This window comes from Dromaius novaehollandiae, chromosome 16 (assembly GCF_036370855.1).
Source record: "Dromaius novaehollandiae isolate bDroNov1 chromosome 16, bDroNov1.hap1, whole genome shotgun sequence".
Taxonomy (NCBI): domain Eukaryota; kingdom Metazoa; phylum Chordata; class Aves; order Casuariiformes; family Dromaiidae; genus Dromaius; species Dromaius novaehollandiae.
In genome coordinates this window covers 20471711-20489813 of record NC_088113.1, presented here as the reverse complement: position 1 = coordinate 20489813, position 18103 = coordinate 20471711, and the positions used below count along the sequence as shown (strand labels likewise).

The 18103-nt window shown below is 68.1% G+C and overlaps 2 protein-coding genes across 2 annotated transcripts; one reads left to right on the top strand and one right to left on the bottom strand.

Moving 5' to 3' along the window:
• Window positions 1-107: 107 nt before the first annotated feature.
• On the bottom strand, window positions 108-3590 carry LOC112987256 (signal-regulatory protein beta-1-like). Its single transcript, XM_064521673.1, has 5 exons — window positions 3259-3590; window positions 2816-3166; window positions 2051-2365; window positions 1579-1926; window positions 108-875 (listed from the first exon to the last, which is right to left on the bottom strand). Exons 1-5 carry the CDS (start codon window positions 3356-3358, stop codon window positions 772-774), a joined length of 1218 nt encoding a protein of 405 aa, XP_064377743.1. The 5' UTR covers window positions 3359-3590; the 3' UTR covers window positions 108-771.
• A 501-nt stretch (window positions 3591-4091) lies between these two features.
• On the top strand, window positions 4092-5972 carry LOC112987265 (signal-regulatory protein delta-like). Its single transcript, XM_064521814.1, has 6 exons — window positions 4092-4164; window positions 4550-4897; window positions 5001-5102; window positions 5176-5197; window positions 5483-5525; window positions 5704-5972. Exons 1-6 carry the CDS (start codon window positions 4092-4094, stop codon window positions 5830-5832), a joined length of 717 nt encoding a protein of 238 aa, XP_064377884.1. The 3' UTR covers window positions 5833-5972.
• Window positions 5973-18103: the final 12131 nt, after the last annotated feature.

Here is an 18103-nt window from a genome sequence, read left to right as displayed (position 1 = left end):
CGCCCCGCCCTGCGCGCCGCCCAAACCGCGCCGGGCGGAAACAGCGGCGCCGCGGCACAGCGGCCCCTGGCGGCGCGGCGGTGGTGGTGGTGGTGGCGGCGGCGCGGGTGTGCAGCGCCGAGCACCGCGGCGGAGCGGAGCGGAGCGGGGAAGCAGCGGAGGGGCGGCGGTGTCAGAGCGGGAACGGGAGGCGCCCCAAGGCCCTCAGCCCCCTTCCCAGGCAGATCCCCAGGCGTCGGCCTCTAAGTGGGTCCGTCTTCGTGCCCGGGCCGAGGAGAGGAGCCGGCGTTTCCCACCTGGGGACCACGATGAGATCCCCGCGGTGCGGGGCCCTGGGTGCCACCGTCCCCAGCCTGCCGGACCCACCGTCCCAGTCCATCCCGGAACCCCCTCCGGGAACGCGGCAACCCCCCTCCCGCCCAGGGCCGCCCAGTGCCCCGGAGGGAGCCGGGAAGGGCCCCGGGGCCGCTGGTGCAGGCCGCAGCGGAGCACCCTGTGTGTTTCCACACCGTTTATTTTCAGGGAGAGACAGCAAAGCAGAGCGTGGCCCTTCCCGCCGGCCTCGCCGGGCCCAGGCTGCCGCGGCCGGACCGTGGCGTCTCCTCCCCGGCGCGAGCGTCGCCTGCCGCTGCGGAAGGGCCGGCGGGACGGTGCGGAAGGGCGCAGAGCCGGGAAGTGGCTCCGGGGCCGAAGCTGGAGCCGGGCACGCTGCTCTGCCCGGCCAGGGGCTCCCGCCAGCCCCCGCCGTGCCGCCGGGCAGCCTTGACCTTCTCACTGCATCCTGCGCTTGAAGAGGAAGAAGAGGACGAGGCCCAAGAGCCCCTTCTCCAGCAGGAGCCCGACGTAGAGGCCGGCGAGGGACAGGAGCTGCTGGTCTGCGGTGGGGACAAGGCGGTGAGCAGGGAGGGGGCCGCGGCGGGTCTCCACCGCGCGACCGGGTCCCGCAGCGCCGGCGGCGGTGCCGGCCTGGCTGCTCGGTGCCCGTGGGGCTGTGCCGCAGCGGGGACAGCCTGTGCCTCGGGGCGGTGACATCTTGAGCGCTAGGGATGACAGTTCCAGTCCTAGCAGCGTCACCCTGATACGGAGACAGGTCTCCTGTCCCTAAACCCGCTGGCCTTGGCTGGGACGGGCCGGTTCTGCTGGGTCGGAGCTGCAGCGCACCGAATCCTGCGCCAGCGCTCACGAGTCCTGGTTGCCGCCTCCGGGATTCAACAAGTCCCCGGGCCCCACGGAGCCGGGCCGCAGCGAGCCTGGGCCGGGCTCTGCGCCGCTCCGGGAGCGGCAGGTTGCACGGCAGCCGGGGCAGAAGGGCTCAGCCCGCTGGGAGCTCTGCTCCTGATGGCTGCATCCCGCGGGGGTGCTAGACCTGGCCTAGCCTGTGTCCTAACGCGAGCAGGGCAAGCGGCAGCTCGGGATGGTGCCGAGAGCGGAAAGCAGGACACGGGTGGAGCTGGGCAGGCTCTCGCTACCCCGTGCAAGATTCTGGTGGCACTGAGCTTTCTCGGGAGGACGAGAGCCAACAACCTCCTCCTCAGGGACCGCGTCTAAGGCCAGTGGCGGGCTCACGCTCACCCTTACCTGCGAGCGACTCGTTATTTGGGCCCCGGTCGGCAGCCGGCACGGCGATCTGCAGGGTCACGGCGCTGCTGACGGGGCTCTGGGAGTCGTGCACCACCCGGCAGGTGAACACGGACTGATTCTTCTCCTCCGTCGCTTGCACTTCCAGGAGGCTCCGCAGCTCAAAGGTCCCCTGGGAGGTCTCCGTCAGGTGCGGGGGGCTCCCCGCATTCGCCTCCACCCCGTTTTCCAGCCAGGTGAGGGTCACCGCGTCTGGATAAAACCCCTCCGCGGAGCAGGTGAAGTTCACGGTCTTGTGCACCTCGACGGGGTTGGGCAGGTCAGGCAGCACCCGCACGGTGGGCGGCACTGCAAAGAGAAGGGGCGCTCGGTGCCCAGCACCCGCGTCCGCCCGGGCCCCTTCCCCGCGCCGAGCCCCGCTCACGGCCTCGGGAGCGGGATGCTCCGAGCGACGGTCCCGCCGAGCCCTCACCTCGCACAGCGTCGCTGAGGTTGTACGTCTGCCTCAGCGGGGCGGGCAGAGTGGAGTGCTTGACCACGCAGGTGAGCTGGGAGCGGACGTCGGCAGCCCGCAGGGTCAGCTCCACCGCGCTGACCATGTCGTAGGAGGAGTTTGTCTGCCCGGCGGTGACCCGGGGCCCCGGAGCTCTTACCGGGGCCCCGTTTTTGAGCCATTCCACACTGATGTCTCTGGGGAAGAAGCCTCCGGCCGTGCAGGTGAAACGCGCCAAGCTGCCCGGCTCCGCTCTGTGCTCAGGCCCAGACACAGCCACTGACGTGGGGCTGGCTGCGGGGAGAGGCGGTTACCCATGGGCCAGGTGCCCCCCGACCCCCGGGGCCGCAGAGCTCCAGGGCGAGGGACACAGGCTCTCCCGCAGCAGGCAGAGCGCTCTGGGCTGGGGCACAGACACTGCCACGGACAGGCCCCCGCACGACCCCCCTCCCGCCCCCCGTTCCCGGAGCAGAGCCGGGCAGCAGGGGCTTCGCGGGGGAGGCGGCTGTGCCCAGCCTGCGGCCCTGGCTGCTGGGCAGCTCTCCAGGAGGGACCCCCCGAGCTGCCTGCTCGCTCCTGCCGTGGGCAGGGAACGCGGCCTGGGCAGGGGAGGGGGCGCAGGGCCCCCGCCCAGCCCCGCTCGCCCCGGAGCCCGCTGTGACGGAGGGCAGCCGCGCCGACGGGGCCGCTTCCCGGCCGGGAGCTGCTCCGGGGGGCCGTGGCAGAGCCGAGAGCACCACTCACCATGCACAAACACCTCCGTGCCCGCTCCCGATGAATACTCCTCATCCTGCTCCTCTCCTTTCTTAAACTTCACACAGTAATAGGTCCCGGCATCCTCGACCCGGACCTTACTGATGTGGATGGTGTAATTTGTGTTGGACTCGTTCACCGCCCTTGTCACACGGGGGAAGGGGCCTTTCGGATCATAAACGATTTGTTTACTGCTGCCGAAAGCCTTCAGCCACTTCACGGGTCCCACTATAGCGTGTCTGGATACGGTGCAGTGCAGGGTGAGCGTCTGCCCCACGGACACCGACACCTGCCCCTGGGGCTGCCACAGATGGAAGCTCTCGTCCTCCTGAGCACCGGCACCTGCATGGCGAGAGCGGGGGCTGCGAGGGTCCCGCAGCCGCAGCCAGCACCCCATGCCCCGCGCGGCACCCCGGCCCCGGCCCCGCACTCACCCGGGGCTCTGCAGAGCAGCAGCAGCAGCAGGCAGGCGAGACCCGCGTCCCGCTGCCGGCCGGCTCCCGATCCGGCCCGGGGGCTCCGGGGCGGCCGCATGGCGAATGGGGAAGGAAGGGCACGGCAGCGGGGCGAGTTCCTCTGCCACCTCCACGCAAGCCCAGAGGGTTTCCAAACCGTTTGCGCCACGGTGTGTCACGGGACCGTGTCCCTGCCGGCCCCGGGGGCCGCCGAGCTGCCGTCCTGCGAGATGGCACCGCAGCGGGTTTGCAGCCCCACGGCGGATTTGCAGCCCCACGGCGGATTTGCAGCCCTGCAGCGGGTTTGCAGCCCCACGGGAGGTTTGCAGCCCTACGGGAGGTTTGCAGCCCTATGGCAGATTTGCAGCCCCACGGGAGGTTTGCAGCCCAATGGCAGATTTGCAGCCCCACGGGAGGTTTGCAGCCCCACGGCAGATTTGCAGCGGGTTTGCAGCCCTGCAGCAGGTTTGCAGCCCCGCGGTGGATTTGCAGCCCCATAGCGGGTTTGCAGCCCCATGGTGGGTTTGCAGCCCCGCGGCGGGTTTGCAGCCCCCGGCCCCTCGCCCGTGCCCGGGAGCAGAGGCGCCGCGCTGCCCCGACGGCAGCCGCGAGCCCGGGCGGGCGGCTCGGGCCGAGCGCGGCGGTGCTTCGGCCCCGGGTGCCGCACTGCAGGGGTTAACGCCCGCCGTGCTGCCGCCGCGGCCAGGCAGGCAGCACAAGCGTTAACGGCCGGCGCCCGCTCGCCTCCATTTCCTGTGCAGCTTCTCCTTTTCCTCCTCCCGAAGTTGGAGCGCAAAGTTTCGGCGGTGCCCATGGCTCTGCGGGCGGCCGCCGCGGCTCCGCTCCTTGTCGGGCTGCTCAGCCTCTGCCCGGCCCCGCTCGCCGGTGAGTAGGGCGAAGCTGCCGCCGGGGCTTGGCGCGGGGTTTTTCCGGCAGGCCCGGCTGCAGCATCCCCGCCGCTCGCCCCCCGTGCCGGCAGCCGCGCTCGGCAGCCCCGCCGCGATCCGGGGCCCCGCGGAGCAGCCCGGCCGTCCGGGGCGAGCGGAGCGCGGGGCTCGGGGCTGCCGGGGTTTTGCAGCGGGTGCCGGAGCGGCAAGTCTGGGCTCCGGGAAAGGCCGGGCACCGGCTGCCCGAACAGCCCTACCGGCTCGCGTTAACCCTTAGGAGCATTTCACGGCTTTTCCCCCCGGGAATCGCCTCTTTCCGCACGGCTCCGGGCTCCGTTTTGCACCCGTCCGGCTGACGCGGCCCCGCTCGGCGTCGCCCGCAGGTGCCGGTGCCGGGGCGGCCGGCGCCTTCGAGCTGCGGCAGCCCCAGGGGCAGGTGTCGGTGTCCGTGGGGCAGACGCTCACGCTGCACTGCACCGTGTCGGGCGACGCCGTCGCGGGACCCGTGCGGTGGCTGAAGCCCTCGGGCGGCAGGAACCGGACCATCTACGACCAGAAAGGCTCCTTCCCCCGGGTGACGCGGGCGGCCAACGGCTCCAACACCGACTTCACCATCCGCATCCGCGACGCCCGCCCCGACGACGCCGGCACCTACTACTGCGTGAAGCTGCAGGCCGACGCGGAGGAGCGGGTCTACTGCTCGGGGCCCGGCACCGCGGTGCACGTGCGCGGTGAGTCGGCCCCGCCGCAGCCGCCGGTGCCCCGCGGGGCCGCGTCCCCGTGTCCCCGCGTCCCCGTGTCCCCGGGCCGGCGCTGAGCCTCGTGTCCCCGCAGAGGGGGCCCCGTTCCCCAGCGCGGCCGTGGCGGCCACGGTGCTCTCCGTCCTCCTCCTCGGCTTCTGCGTCGCCCTCTGCGTCTACCGGCGGATGAGGGGAGGTGAGCGGGGGGCGGCGAGGGGCCGGGGGGGCTGCCGCGCGCCCCGCTCACCCTCCTCCTCTTCTCTTTGCAGGTGGCAGCGCCGGCAGCCCCAGGTTGGTCCCCGCCACCTGCATCCCGCACGCGAGCAGCCTCTGCCCTGTCCGCCCGCCCCCGGCTTCCCGCCCGCTTCGGAGCCTTGTTTTGTCCCCAGCAGGGAGCTCTGGCTGGTGCACGTTTGCAGCACCGCTTCCGTTTGCCGGAGACCCCGGGGTTTGGCCCCGCGACGGGACGGGGAGCCGGTGCCGCGTGCCGGAGCCCGGCCGGATCGGGGCTGGGTTGCACGGGGAGGGGAGGGAAATTTGCCGCTTTCGGCTCTAACGCCAGTCCTTCTCCCCCAGCACCCACGTGCCGGACGCCGAGACCTCAGCGCCGGCCGGGCAGGTAGGAGCAGGAGGCGGAGGCCGAGCCGGCGGCATCTCCCGAGGCTCCCGGGCCTCTGCGACGGGGCTCTGGGGCGCCTTGCCGGGCAGCGGCCGCCGGCGCGGTGGGTTTCGGTGCGGTGGGTTTCGGCGCGGTGGGTTTCGGCATGGTGACCCACGCGCGGCTCTCGCCCTCGCAGCGGCCCGGCGCGGCGGACGCCGACCTCCACTACGCCGACCTGCAGCACCTGCCGGCAGCCCCGCGCCGGGCACCCGGCCCCGGCACCGCCGGCTCCGAGTACGCCAGCATCCGCGTCGCGGCCCGGTAGAGCGCGGCACCGCTGGCCCGCGCCGCGGGAGGAAGCGGGGACTTTTTCGGCGAGGCACCAGAAAGGAGAAGCAGATGCGCCGCGGGATCGGCTCCTGCCTCGCCGCCGGCCGGCGATTGCTCCCGGAGGACGCGTGTCCCCACCGGCGCCGGCCGCCGGCACCTTCCCGGCCCCGCGGCGCTTTGCATGGTCCCCTCGCTGCGCCGAGCCCGTCCTCGTTAAACCCAGCGCAGAGCCACGCTTGGCTGCCCGGCTGCGGTCGGGGACCCGGTCGAGCGCCCGCGGCTTCGCCCGCCGTCCAGGGCACGAAGGGACGGGGGCAGGCGGGAATCTGGCGCGTCGGAGCTGCCTCTCCGCCGTGCCGGGGCTCTGCCCGCCGCCACCGCCGCGCTGCTGCCCGCGCCCTTGGAAGCGGCTTGCAGGTGCCAGCTTCCAATTTCCTTCACCCGTTTTTCTTTCTGCGAAATCGAAATAGAGAAGTGAAAGACGACAGCGTGCAGCGTCTGCGCGCGGAGGTCCCGGGGCCGGATCCGGGCGCGGAGGTCCTCCCCGCGGGCACGCTGCGCCCGGCGGAGGGACGCCGCCGTGAAACGCGTTTGCATCACGGCCCCGGGGGACACGGCCCGAGACGCGGGGACGCTTTGGGGACGCTTCAGGGACGGTTCTTCTCCAGCGGCAGCTCGGTGTCCCACCGAGGTAGGAGTGGGGCAGCGTCGCGGGCTCCGGCGGCGAGCGCAGACCTTTCCGCGCGAGCCCCAGCGGAGCCGGCGGCCCCGTGGCGCGGCGGCAGGAGCCGAGACGTAGTTGCACCGAGCGAGGGCTGGTTTCCCGCGCACGCTCCCCGTCCCGGGGCCACCGGTGCCCGGAGCCCCCACGTCCTTCGCCGCGGGACGCGGGGCGGCTGCAAGGCCGCGTCCCCCGAGGACGCCGGGACGCCGAAAGCCGGAGCGAGGGCTGCGAGCAGAGTATGTAAAACACGTGGGTGAGACCGACAGCGGGGAGAGACCTCGCGGGCGAGGGGAAACGAAATCAGATTTAAAGGGATTTGGGGCTTTTTGAGCGTGGGGCTGGGCCGGGAGGGGGAAATCCAGTTTGAGGAAAGCATATGCAAAGCGGCGAGCGAGCCGCGGCGGCGGGCGGGCGGGCTGTGTACCTAGGGAAGGGCCCAGGTCTGCGGCTTACTGCCCAGGAGACGGATTTGGTGGTTATTGTGGGAAAATCCTTTAAGCCGGCAGCCCGGGGCGTGCGGCAGTGAAAGCACAAGCGAGCGCCCGAGCGCGGCCCCAGGTAGGAGCGCGGCCGGGGCGCCGGGGGGCTGCGGGGGGCTGCGGGGGGCTCCCGGGCCGGGGCTTTACCCTTCGCCCTCTCCTCGTGGGGCTGAGCAAGGAGGGGAGGGAAAGGGGGCTGGATGCCCCCTGCCCGGCCGCGGGGATGGAGGCTCCGAGGAGGGGAGCAGAGACTCCCCGGGCCTTGGTGTCCATGTGGGATGCCCTTGCGCTTGGATCCCCCCCCCGGCTGTCCCCATCCCACCCCATCCCTGTCCCCGTGGCCACCCGGGCTGTGCAAGCCCCGCGGCAGCTCCCGGCTCACAGGCGCCGGCAGGTCCCTCCGCACCTCGGCACCATCCAAATGGCCACAGGCCCCGCGGTGGCCGAAGCAACAGGACCCCTCTGGTGTCATGGGGACCCTGCGATGCCACGGGGACCCCGTGGTGGCATGGGGACGCTGCAATGTCACGGAGACCGTGCAATGCCACAGGGACCCTGCAATGCCACAGTGACCCTGCAATGCCACAGGGACCCTGCGGTGCCACGGGGACCCTGCAATGCCACGGGGACTCCGCAGTGCCATGGGGACCCCGCAACACCACGGAGACCGTGCAATGCCACGGGGACCCTGCAGTGCCATGGGGACCCCGTGGTGCCACAGGGACCCTGCAATGCCAGGGAGACACTGCAATGCCACGGGGACCCTGCAGTGCCATAGGGACCCTGCAATGCCACAGTGACCCCATGGTGCCACGGGGACCCTGCAATGCCACAGGGACCCTGCAACGCCACAGGGACCCAGTGGTGCCATGGGGACCTTGGGGTGCCATAGGGACCCTGCAACACCACGGGGACCCCATGGTGCCACGGAGACCGTGCAATGCCACAGGGACCCTGCAACGCCACAGGGCCCCCGCGGTGCCACAGGGTCCCCCGTGCCAGGACGCCGATGGCGAGCGGCGCTGGTGCCCAAAGGCACGAGCGAGGCTCCGTGCGGGCGCTGCAGGACAGGCTGAGACGCTCTGAGGGGTTCGGAAAGGGCGAGAGGGTCCCGGGATGCTGCCCCTGCCCCCGGGAGACGCCGTGCCCGTCTCTGCCTGCCTCGCCGCTCCGTGCATCCGCCTGGCCCCGGGCTCGGGCTGGTGCTGGAGAGGGGGCGAGGTGCAAGGAGACGGCCTCGCCGTCCAACAGCGAGCTCGAACGGGGCGTATTTCCCCGCTGCCCGGCCGCCGGGGCCACGGAGCCGCCCTTTGCCGACCTTCCCGCGATTGCACACAGCATCCGACGGGCCAGGGCACCCGGCGGGATCTGGGGGCCAGCGGCTCACCCCCGCCAGCCCCTTCCCCGCTCTCGCTTTGCTGGGGCAGGGTCTTCACTGGAAGCGAGGAACGAAGCGGGAGCAAAGCGCTTACACGCTTTACGCTGTTACCAGTTTATTTCGTGTCGGACTTATTGAATCTTATTCCCTGGTTTCATGGTTATTGTAGATTTTTATTAAAGAGGATAAACAGTTTGGGGATTTGGGGTTGTCATAGGAACTGCTTTTGTGCTGTGTCCTCGCTTCCGGCGCTGTTATTCCCCCCAATTTCGTGGTTTAGCGAGGGCTCAGCTCTTTCCAGCCCAGCGGCTGTTTTCCCAGACCCATAAGCACAACTTGAGCGAAAAGACGGGCGTTAGGAGAGAGCCGCCGTCTCCCGGGCCGGGGATCGACCTCGGCCGCGGCACCGCTCTGGCCCGGCGGCTGCCGGGTGCCAGAGCAGCCCTGGGAGCCAGCAAAGGCCGGTGGGCCTGTGTGGATTCTCAGGTGTCTCGTAGGAGGTTGTGCTGGGGTGCTGCCGCTCAGCGCCCCGTGACCAGGGGAAATCCTTCATGCCCAGCCTTGCTCGGCCTGCGTGGCCGGGGCCACGGGACACTGCCGAGGCCGGCGCCCTGGCATGGACTGCCGCGGGATTTCCCAGGCCATGGGGCGGACGGGAACGTGCAGTGCCTCGGAAAGACGCGCTTTGTGCTGCCGGCGTTCGGCGGACGCTGCCCAGGGCCAAGCGCCCCGGAGAGCCGGGCTGGCGAGGCGGCTCCAGTTACATCATCCTCCGGGTTCAAATCCCACGGGAGTCCGGGGGAGGCTGGTGAGCTGCCGACAAGGTGCAGCCGGAGCCGCCCCGGGGACCCCCCAGCTGCCGGGATGCTGCCGAGCATCCCTGTCCCTCCCGGGGGCCGAAAGCCCCGGCGAGCTGCCGACCCGCCGCTTTAAACCAAACCTGCACGAGTTTCGGAAACTTTTGGCCTGCTTTCGCTTTCCTGCCGGGTGCGGCCGGGCTTTCGGCAGCGCCCGGGAAGAGCCGGGGCCAGCGCTCGGTGCGCGGGGGGCTGCTCGCCGCCGGGCCGCCCGCGCCCGGAGCGACCTTAACGCCGCGCTCCGCTTGGCCGCCGGCCCTGGGAGCTGGCAGCGGCGCCTGCCCGGCACAACTGCCCCTCTGAGGAGAAGTGCAAGGGAAAGGAAAAAATATTTAGCGAGCCAGGCGAATGGGAAAACCAGAAGCTGCGGGAGGGAGCCAAGGAGAGGGTTGAAAGCGCTTTCTCAGCCCGGCCGGCTGGCGCGGCCCCGCTTTTGTTCGCGGCGAACGTGCCCGGGCTGCGCTCGCCGGCGCTGGCACCGGCGGCTCCTGGGGCTCCCGCGGCCGCCGCGGCCCCGCGGCAGGACTCGCCCCCGGCTCCCCGCGTCTCCCCGCGCTGCCGCCGCGCTCGCACGCAGCCGGCGCTCCCGGCCGCGGGATAAACAGCTCGCTCGCTTAAATAATTGCCTCTGACAGATCCATTTCTTCCACAAGGTTCAGGCTTAATTTTATAATGGTATCGGTAACTATAGCAACGTGTAAAAATAACGTATCCCCGGGCAAGGCAAATTCTCGGTAAACAGCTCTCGTTTCCAGGAGCGGAGGGAGCGAGGACGCGGGAGGCCCCGGCCGGGCTGCCGGGGGCCATGGGCAGCCACTCCGGCGTGGGGACCGCGGGAGGGATGCCGCGGGTGGGAGGGATGCTGCAGGCAGGAGGGATGCCGCGGACAGGGGAGATGCTGCAGGCAGGGGAGATGCTGCGGGCAGGAGGGATGCTGCGGGCAGGGGAGATGCTGCGGGCAGGGGAGATGCTGCGGGCAGGAGGGATGCTGCGGGCAGGGGAGATGCTGCGGGCAGGGGAGATGCCGCGGGCAGGGGAGATGCTGCGGGCAGGGGAGATGCTGCGGGCAGGAGGGATGCCGCGGGCAGGAGGGATGCCGTGGGCAAGAGGGATGCTGTGAGGGGCAGGAGGGATGCTGCAGGCAGGAGGGATGCCGCGAGGGGTGGAGGTGCCCGGCCTGCGCCCAGAACGGGCGGTTGCAAACGCAAAACGAAGTAAAAGCTTCGGCACGAGGGGAACAAATCCCTCATCTCCCATTTAAAGTGCAGCGGAGAGGGGATGGCCTGCGGCCGCTGGCGAGCCGGGAGCGGAGGGCGATGGTTCGCTCCACAGGGGAAAAGCCGGCGAGCGGAAAGGCAGCGGGGCCGCTTGCATTGGGCCTTCGTGTGAAAGCCGGGGATGATGCCGCGAGGAACCGCCGGCTGCCTGGGAGCCGCGTCCCCGGGTTGGCGAGCGGCGACTGCGCCTGCCACGGGGGACACGGCCTCTCCCGCTCCCGGCGCCGGCTTCTTGGGAAAGGTTTAGTGTTTGGGTTCGGATTCACACGATGACTAATTAGCGGCGTTAACTGCTTACGCCTCGCCACGATGATTTCATTTCGCTAATCCTCCGGGCTACGCGGAGTTCACAGCTGCTAATTGGGTGGATATCATTAACGCTCGAGGCCAGGAGCTGCTGTTACGGGGCTGCGGCGTAATGATCACTGGAGCGTTTTATCTGAGCACTATACGATGCAGAGCAGGGCAAACACTTTGCCAGCGGTGCTTGTGGTTTCCCTCCCGTCTCTTTGGCGAACGCGGCTGATCACGGCGAGCTGCTGAGCGGGTCCCGCGCGGCCCCGCGCTCGTCCTCGCTGCGCCCCGGCACACACGCCAATCAGCAGCGCTTGCGCCGAGGCCGGGGGACAAAACGCTTTTCATGCGGGCCCAGGAGCCCGGGACGCAGGGCGATCGCCTCGCCAAGCACCCGGCGCCAGCGGCGAGAGCCGGCGCGCCGTGCCCCCGCCCCAAAGAGGCGCCGGCGAGACCCGCGGCACCAGAGCCCCGGCCCGGGGGTACGAACGCTGCCGCGCACATGTGCACACGCAGGGGGGTGCACACGCACATGCACACGCAGGTGCATGCACACACACACATATGCACACACAGGTGCATGTACCCACACATGTATGCAAACGCACATGCACACACATGTATACACACACGTGCATGCACACGCACACGTATGCACATGCACGTATGCACACGCACGTATGCACAGGCAGGTGCATGCACACACACACGTATGCACATGCACATACATGTATACACATGCATGTGCATGCACACGCACACATATGCACAGACGCACGTATGCACACGCAGGTGCATGCCCTCGCCAAACGGGCTTCCCGCGTGCTCGTGCGCGCTCCCCCGCTTAGCAGCTGTCCGCTGGTGCCGTCATGTGTCTCGGCTCAGGTGCCTCAGGTCACCACCGCTCACGGATAATCCCCGGCAGCGTTTCCTCAGCCTCCGCCACATCGCGGAGCCCCCGATGCCCCGATCCCCCCGCGGCCCCCGGCGCCGCAGCGGCAGCGCTTCACAGCACGGGGAGACCCCGGGACCAACGCGGCTGCCGTGAGCGTGAGCCCACGGGTGGGTCGCACGGAGCGGGAATTAATCCTTGTGCTTTTTGTTGCCCTTTGGACTGAAAAAAAGCAAACAACAAAACATTGCAAAAGCCTCACCGAAGCGGTTTTGCAAGAGCTGCCGGCGGCAGGGCCAGCGCTGCCGGTCCCCGGAGGGCTGCGAGGGCCGAGCCAGGCGGATGCACGTGGCCTGGGAGCGCGCGGAGGCCGGCTCGACTGAGCTCGCCGCACGTGCAGCCCGGCCACCGCGTGCTCCCTGTGCCGCCACGACGCATTAGGTACGGCAGCTTCACAAACAACCTCTAACGAAGCCACCGCTGCCAGCGATGCCACTACCTCCTGGCACCTTTGCTAACAGGCGGGCGGCCGCGCGTGGGGCTGGTGCAGCTCCGCCGTCCCCAGCGCCTGCTGCCTTCTCTGCGGGGAAAAACATCCAACGGAGCAGCCACCCCATGCGGGCTGGACGTCCACGTCCCGCGGCGGTCCCGGCACCGGCAGCGCGAGTGCTGACGAGCAGGAAGCGATGGGCCGAGATAGCTCGGCACGATAAATCCCGCAGCGCTCGCGTCCGTGTTCTCGTCTGCAGCTGCCGTGAGGGTTTATCAGGCGGCGGCGAGCGGGAGCAGCCGTGCCTGGGAGCGAGCGCGGCATTATCTGCTATCGCAGCGTCGGATGCGCTTTCATGATAACAATTTGCAATCAGCAAAGAGCTTTGAGAGGGTACAAAAAACAAGAAGCAGAAGAAAACGAGATGGTATCGCTGCTCGCTTGGCCGTGCCCCGCGTCAGCAGGGGCCTGGCGGGGCCGCGGAGGGGGCTCCACGGGCTTCTCCCGCGCCGGCCCGCGGGGCCAGGCTCGAGGGCACCCGCCGCCCCCCTGCAGCCCCAAATCACGGCCCTGACGGCCCCTTGCACTGCCACCACGTCCCCTGTCTGGGGACGGACGGGGAGACGGGTCGGGAGCCCTGCGGACGGGTGCAGCGGGAGCCCGAGGCACCGTGCGGGCTGTGCTCGCCTGCAGCCGGGGAGCCCAGGTGTGAACGCCGCCGGCGCCCTGCCGGGTCCGGTCCCCTCCGCAGCCTGGTTTTCCCACCTGGTTTCACCCCAAATCCCGCAGCCCCTCTGTCCGGCCCCCCCGGCCCCAATTCCCACCGGCTGCAGGTCAGGCCGGGGCAGGCTCCCGGCCTCGCACAGGATATAAACCACCTTTCCTGCGCTGACACAGCCCGATAGGAATTCCCCCGTTGGAAACGTGCGGCGCGGCGTTAAGGAAGCCCGGCCAAATTCCCCCCGTTTCGCCGCCCCCGGTGCTGCCCGGGCGAGCGGGGCCGCGGCGCGTGTTGGTCCCGTCCTCCGCGCGCAGAGCCGCCGGCACTCAGCCGCGCCGTAAAAGCCCTTGGATGGACTTCAAGGGCATCACCTGATCCCAGCAGAGCGCTCGAGTGCCACTAAAATTAAGTGGGATGTGATTAGAAATATGGCTCCCCAATTAGGCTGCGATAACAGCCGGCGGGGTGGCATGGCGCGGTGCACTGCCGAGCCGGTGCTGCCGCCGCATCCCGGCATCCTCCGGCTGCCCCGCTGCGGCCCCGAGAGCTCGGGCGAGGACCTGAGATGCCTCAGCTGAGCCCTAAATCAAGTGGTAAAACCCAGATCAAAGGAGTAATGGCAATTCCCGTGAGGCCCTCCCGAAATACAGCAGGAAAAGCACATGCACAAGCTGCTCAGCTTTGGAACTCCTCTTTAAGCAGAGCAGACGGGGACGGGGACACGGTGGCAGTGGCAGCATCCTGCAGAACCACACCTGGGGGAAACCACCCCCCAGCAGCTCCTGCCTCGCACAGCAGCCTCCCTGCAGCTCGTCCCCGCCTCTTCTGCCCATCAGAGCATGTCCGCCAGGGCCTTAACGAAGCACCTGCAGCTCGTCACGCCCCGGGGCCTCTCCCACATAAGGACGTGGTCGGGTGCTGCCTCTTTCCTTGTTGCAAGGTGCTTGTGGTGCTGCTGCAGTGATGCACATGGTGAGCAGGCAGGTAAGATGTGAGCAAGCCCCAGTTTCTCGTGCGGGTTTGTAGGGCTCTGCTGGAGGCGGCTCCCCATCCCCTCGTCCTGGGGCACGTCCTGCTCGGCTGCTTCTGCTGCTCCTTGCAGGCTGGCAGGTCACTCCCATCCGTGCGTTAGCATATTGTTTGTTACAAGTTAGCATCAGACAAACTAATTTAAGCTCTTTCTGTACTGGATGTCTCGGATTAAGTTGGCATGGTACCTAATGAAGCTGAAGCTCCATTTGTTATGCTGGAAGCCCTAAATATCAGCAGTGCAATAGCAGCTACTTACTTGAGAAGATATTTCTGTTTTTCCCCTAATGAAAAAGCCCTGGGCTATTGCTGGCTCTGGAGCTAGGCTGGTGGAGAGGACAGGTAGAAGGTGGAGAGGACAGGTAGAAGATGCAGAGATCCCTAGGATATTTCCTCCTGGCTTGTAGGTTGAAGGTGTCTTGAAATTTGGCTCTTGAGCTGGAGGAGGGAAGGGGTGCATGCACTCAGCCCATGCAAGCCTTGCTCTCTGGCTGTGGAGGAGGATGCCCTGGGCTTGTGTTCGCTCAAGCAAGCCTCATGTGGGCTCAGGAGCCGGGCTCGCTCTCTGATGTGGTCACGCACCTTGCTTTTTGTTGTGGTGTGCTACGAAAGCGGTGTCCCGTGGAGGTGATGAGGCAGGATCAGGTGGTGCTTGGGGCTGGGCACAGCTGGGGATGCAACCAGGTGGCTGCAGAGCTTCACGGGGAGGCAGGTCCCTGCACATCTGAGCTCCTGTTATCTCAGATCCTGGGGTTATTCTGGGGCTGTGGGTGGCTTCCTGCGTACGCTGGCCTGTCGCTGGAGCTTGGACATGGTCCTGAACCAGCAGCCTTAAAACTGCGTGGTGCTGGGCCGCTGGATTTATGGTGTTTTCTAGGCTGATGGCAAAGCGCTGGTGTTCTTCCCGTATTGGATTTCTGTGGTTTATCTCTAGGACTTGCCTGCTGCCCTGGGTTTCCCGAGGCTGAAAGGAGCCTGCGAGCCCCCAGGGCAGCTGCCAGGTCCCGCTGTAGTGCGGTAACCCCTAGGTAACCTCCTCGTGCCTCCCCGTGATGCTGCGGCACGTGCTGGTCTGGCTGTGCAGCGGTAACTCCTAAAGGAAGAATCCCTGGCAGTGACCAAACACATCACCATCACCAGCAAAGCTGGGCTCATTAACAGGCCAGATCTGGCCCTGTGGGGCAAGAACTGAGACCTCTCGTGTCTTTGCTAGCTTTGAATCCCACTCTCCACCAAGTGAGCTGTTTCTGTTGTCCGTGCAGCCGTCGTGTGTGGGGAGGGGATCAGACAGGCTGGTGATTAAGGGGACAAAGGTGCCGTCGGGGTCGGACCAGTGGCTCTGCTCTGAGACCCTCCCGGAGCGAGCCCGGCGGTGCAGCACGCTCTGGGATGCTGCTTCCCTGTGCTGTGGCTCCTGCTCTGGGGAAGCGTCTCCCTCCGTGCTCGTGCTGGGGTGGAAGCGGCTTGGTGTGGGTGATCCCACTGCCCATGCAGAGCCACGCACCTGGAAACAGGGCAGTGGGAAAGCATGCCGGGCCCCGGGCTCCTCCTGGGAGCGGTGACTGCTCTGGCAGGAGCCTTCGTCCCCGGGAAGGGGAACTGAGCCCCGTTTGGCCAAAGCCGCTGGGAAGAGTCTGCAGTGGCCCAGCACCGAATCCAGCGGGGCTGGGGGAGGCCAGGCACGAGCCCCTCCTGGGCCGGCTGGTGCTTGTGCCTCCCCGAGGAGGGGCTGGAAGTGTGGTGCGAGCTCCTCGCCGTGCCCCAAAGCTGCAAAAATGAACCTATCCTCGAAACGCTCCCTGAAGGCCTCCCCTTCCCTGGCCGGCGGCTGCGAGGTCTCCCCGCAGGCTGCTTGTCCCCAAGCCATCCCGTGTGGAGGCTGGGGCGGCCAGAGGGGCTGCGGGAGCGCGGGGTCCAAAATCGACCACCACCATCCGTGCTGGAGCGGTGGCTTTTGGCCGAACCAGAAGCCGCAGCGAGAGCGGGCGCAGCCCGGTAGCAGTGCAGCAAGCCTGGCAGCGCTAATCCACCCCGATGAGCAGCACCGCCAGCCTCCTGCTCGCTGTGGGTGTCTGATGCTGAAGGAAACCACTAATTACGGCGTCGTGCCTCCCGGGCAGCTGAGCTCTTGCTGTCTCAGCCGCTCGGCGCGTGCAAGGTGCGGAACACCCATCTCCCCTGGATCCGGCGCCGACCCGCAGCCCTGCGCGGGTGCAGGCTGTGGCCCCCTGAGCAGCCCCACGCTCGCCTGGGCACCTGCGATGCCAAGCCGCGGGCCCGAGGCGGGCGGGAGGCAGCTGAGCCTGCTGCCCATATGCTTCCTAATGGGGAGCAATCGCAGCTCTGCCCAGGAAGCTCCCGCTGCACCATCTGCTCTGCCTCGGTACCTTCTCCTCGGAGCTTTTTTAAGCTCTAACTTTCCTTCCTCAGCGCGCGGCGGCGGCTGCTTGCGCAGGGGCTGTCTCCGCTTTGTAATTGCCTCCAAACAGGTTGTCTCAGCCTTCAGCGTGGAGCGGGCGAGCGGCTCAGACAGGCTGGAGTCAGCCAGGCCTCCAGGAATTGTGCTTCCTTCTAAAAACAACCAGGAGAGCAGAGCTGTCGGGAAGGGCTGTAGCATCTCGCTGGTGCTTCTCCCTGGGCTGGGGCACCAGCTCCCAAATCCAGCCTGGGTGGGATACGCTTGGGGGGGGGGGGGGGGGGGCAGGGTTTCTGCAAACCACTGCTAAATCCCATGTCCACTTGTGGCACTGGGGTGGTTTTATCTCTGGTTCATGCTCCTGTGCCGGAGGCTGCGAGCGGAGCCCATCACCAAAGCAAAGGGCTCCCCTGAGCCCGAGCCCCTTCCCAGCTGTGTGCTCGCGTGGCTGCCAGCTGTGCAACGGGGAAGCGGAGATACTGGCTGTGCTGGGCTCCCTGGGAACAGCACTGGCCACGGGTTATTTTGCGCTAGTCCCTGTGCGAGTAGCACTGACCACAGATTATTTTAGGGCAGCTCCAGCTGCCAATGGGGCTGGCGGAGGGAGGCTGGTCCTGCTGCCGATCGGCAGCGGGAGCTAAATTAAGGCTGGATGCAACGCCTGGGCGTAGCACATGCCGGCCCGGGGGGGCTCGCGGCAGCGGGAGCGTGTGCAGGCTGACGGCGGGTGCGATTGATGGTGCCAAGTCACTTAAGATATCTTTGCTGTTTGTTTATACGGAGCCCTAAATAAAGCCGACAGTGCTGGCGGCTGCTGGGGAGGGAGGGGGGAGCAGGCTGCCTGCAGCAGGTCCTCGGGGCGGCCGGCAGGGATGCCCGCTCCTGCGAGCGGGACTGCTGAGTCTGTCCCTGGGCAGGCGGAGGACAAAGCAGGGAGGTTTTGGGTGTCTCATCTGGCCCAAAGCCACCGCAGACCACGTGCCCGCCTGGGGTGAGCTCATCCCTGGCTTGGCCCCGTGGGTAGCACGAGGAGCCGTGGAGGGAGCATCTTTGTGCATCCCCTGGGACGGACCTTAGCATCGGGGAGAAGTGGGGAGGCTGTGGGACGGTGCAGGGACATGTCGCATGGGTGCTCACGTCTAGACATCTTCCTCCTTCGGGCCCCTTCTCCCCTGCCGGTTGCCTCGTCAGCAGGCTCTCGCCTGCCCTGAGCCGCACAGGGAGCCGGCGGTGCTCGGAGAACAAGCTCCCATTAACGCCCCGGCGGTGCGGGGAGCCCCGCGGCACAGAGCGGCGTGTCTTGCGCGGTGCTCCCGCGTGCGTCGGGGTGGTGGGCCTCCCCGTGCCGCGCTGAGAAGCAGCTTTGTTCTGCCCCGGATCCTCCTTGGCGGAGACAGAGGGGATGTCACGGGGATGCCCAAAGCCGCACCGCGCGTCTGCAGCAGCCCCTTGCAGAGAGAGGGCTGCTGGTGCCTCTGCCTCCCCGTCCAGCCTCCCACCATCCACGCCGGAGTCCCCTGCTTGCTCCAGGTGACCCTGGTGGGCCCAGCTGGCCCGTCCACCTGGCACGGCACTTTGAGACGCCTGCTTTTGCATGACACTGTCTTGCAGCCCCGCTCCCCGGGCCGGCCCTGGCTCGGCCGCTGGCCCGTGCCGTCCCTTGGACGGTGCAGAAATGCCTCGCTGCGGTGGTGCATCCCCCAAGGTGC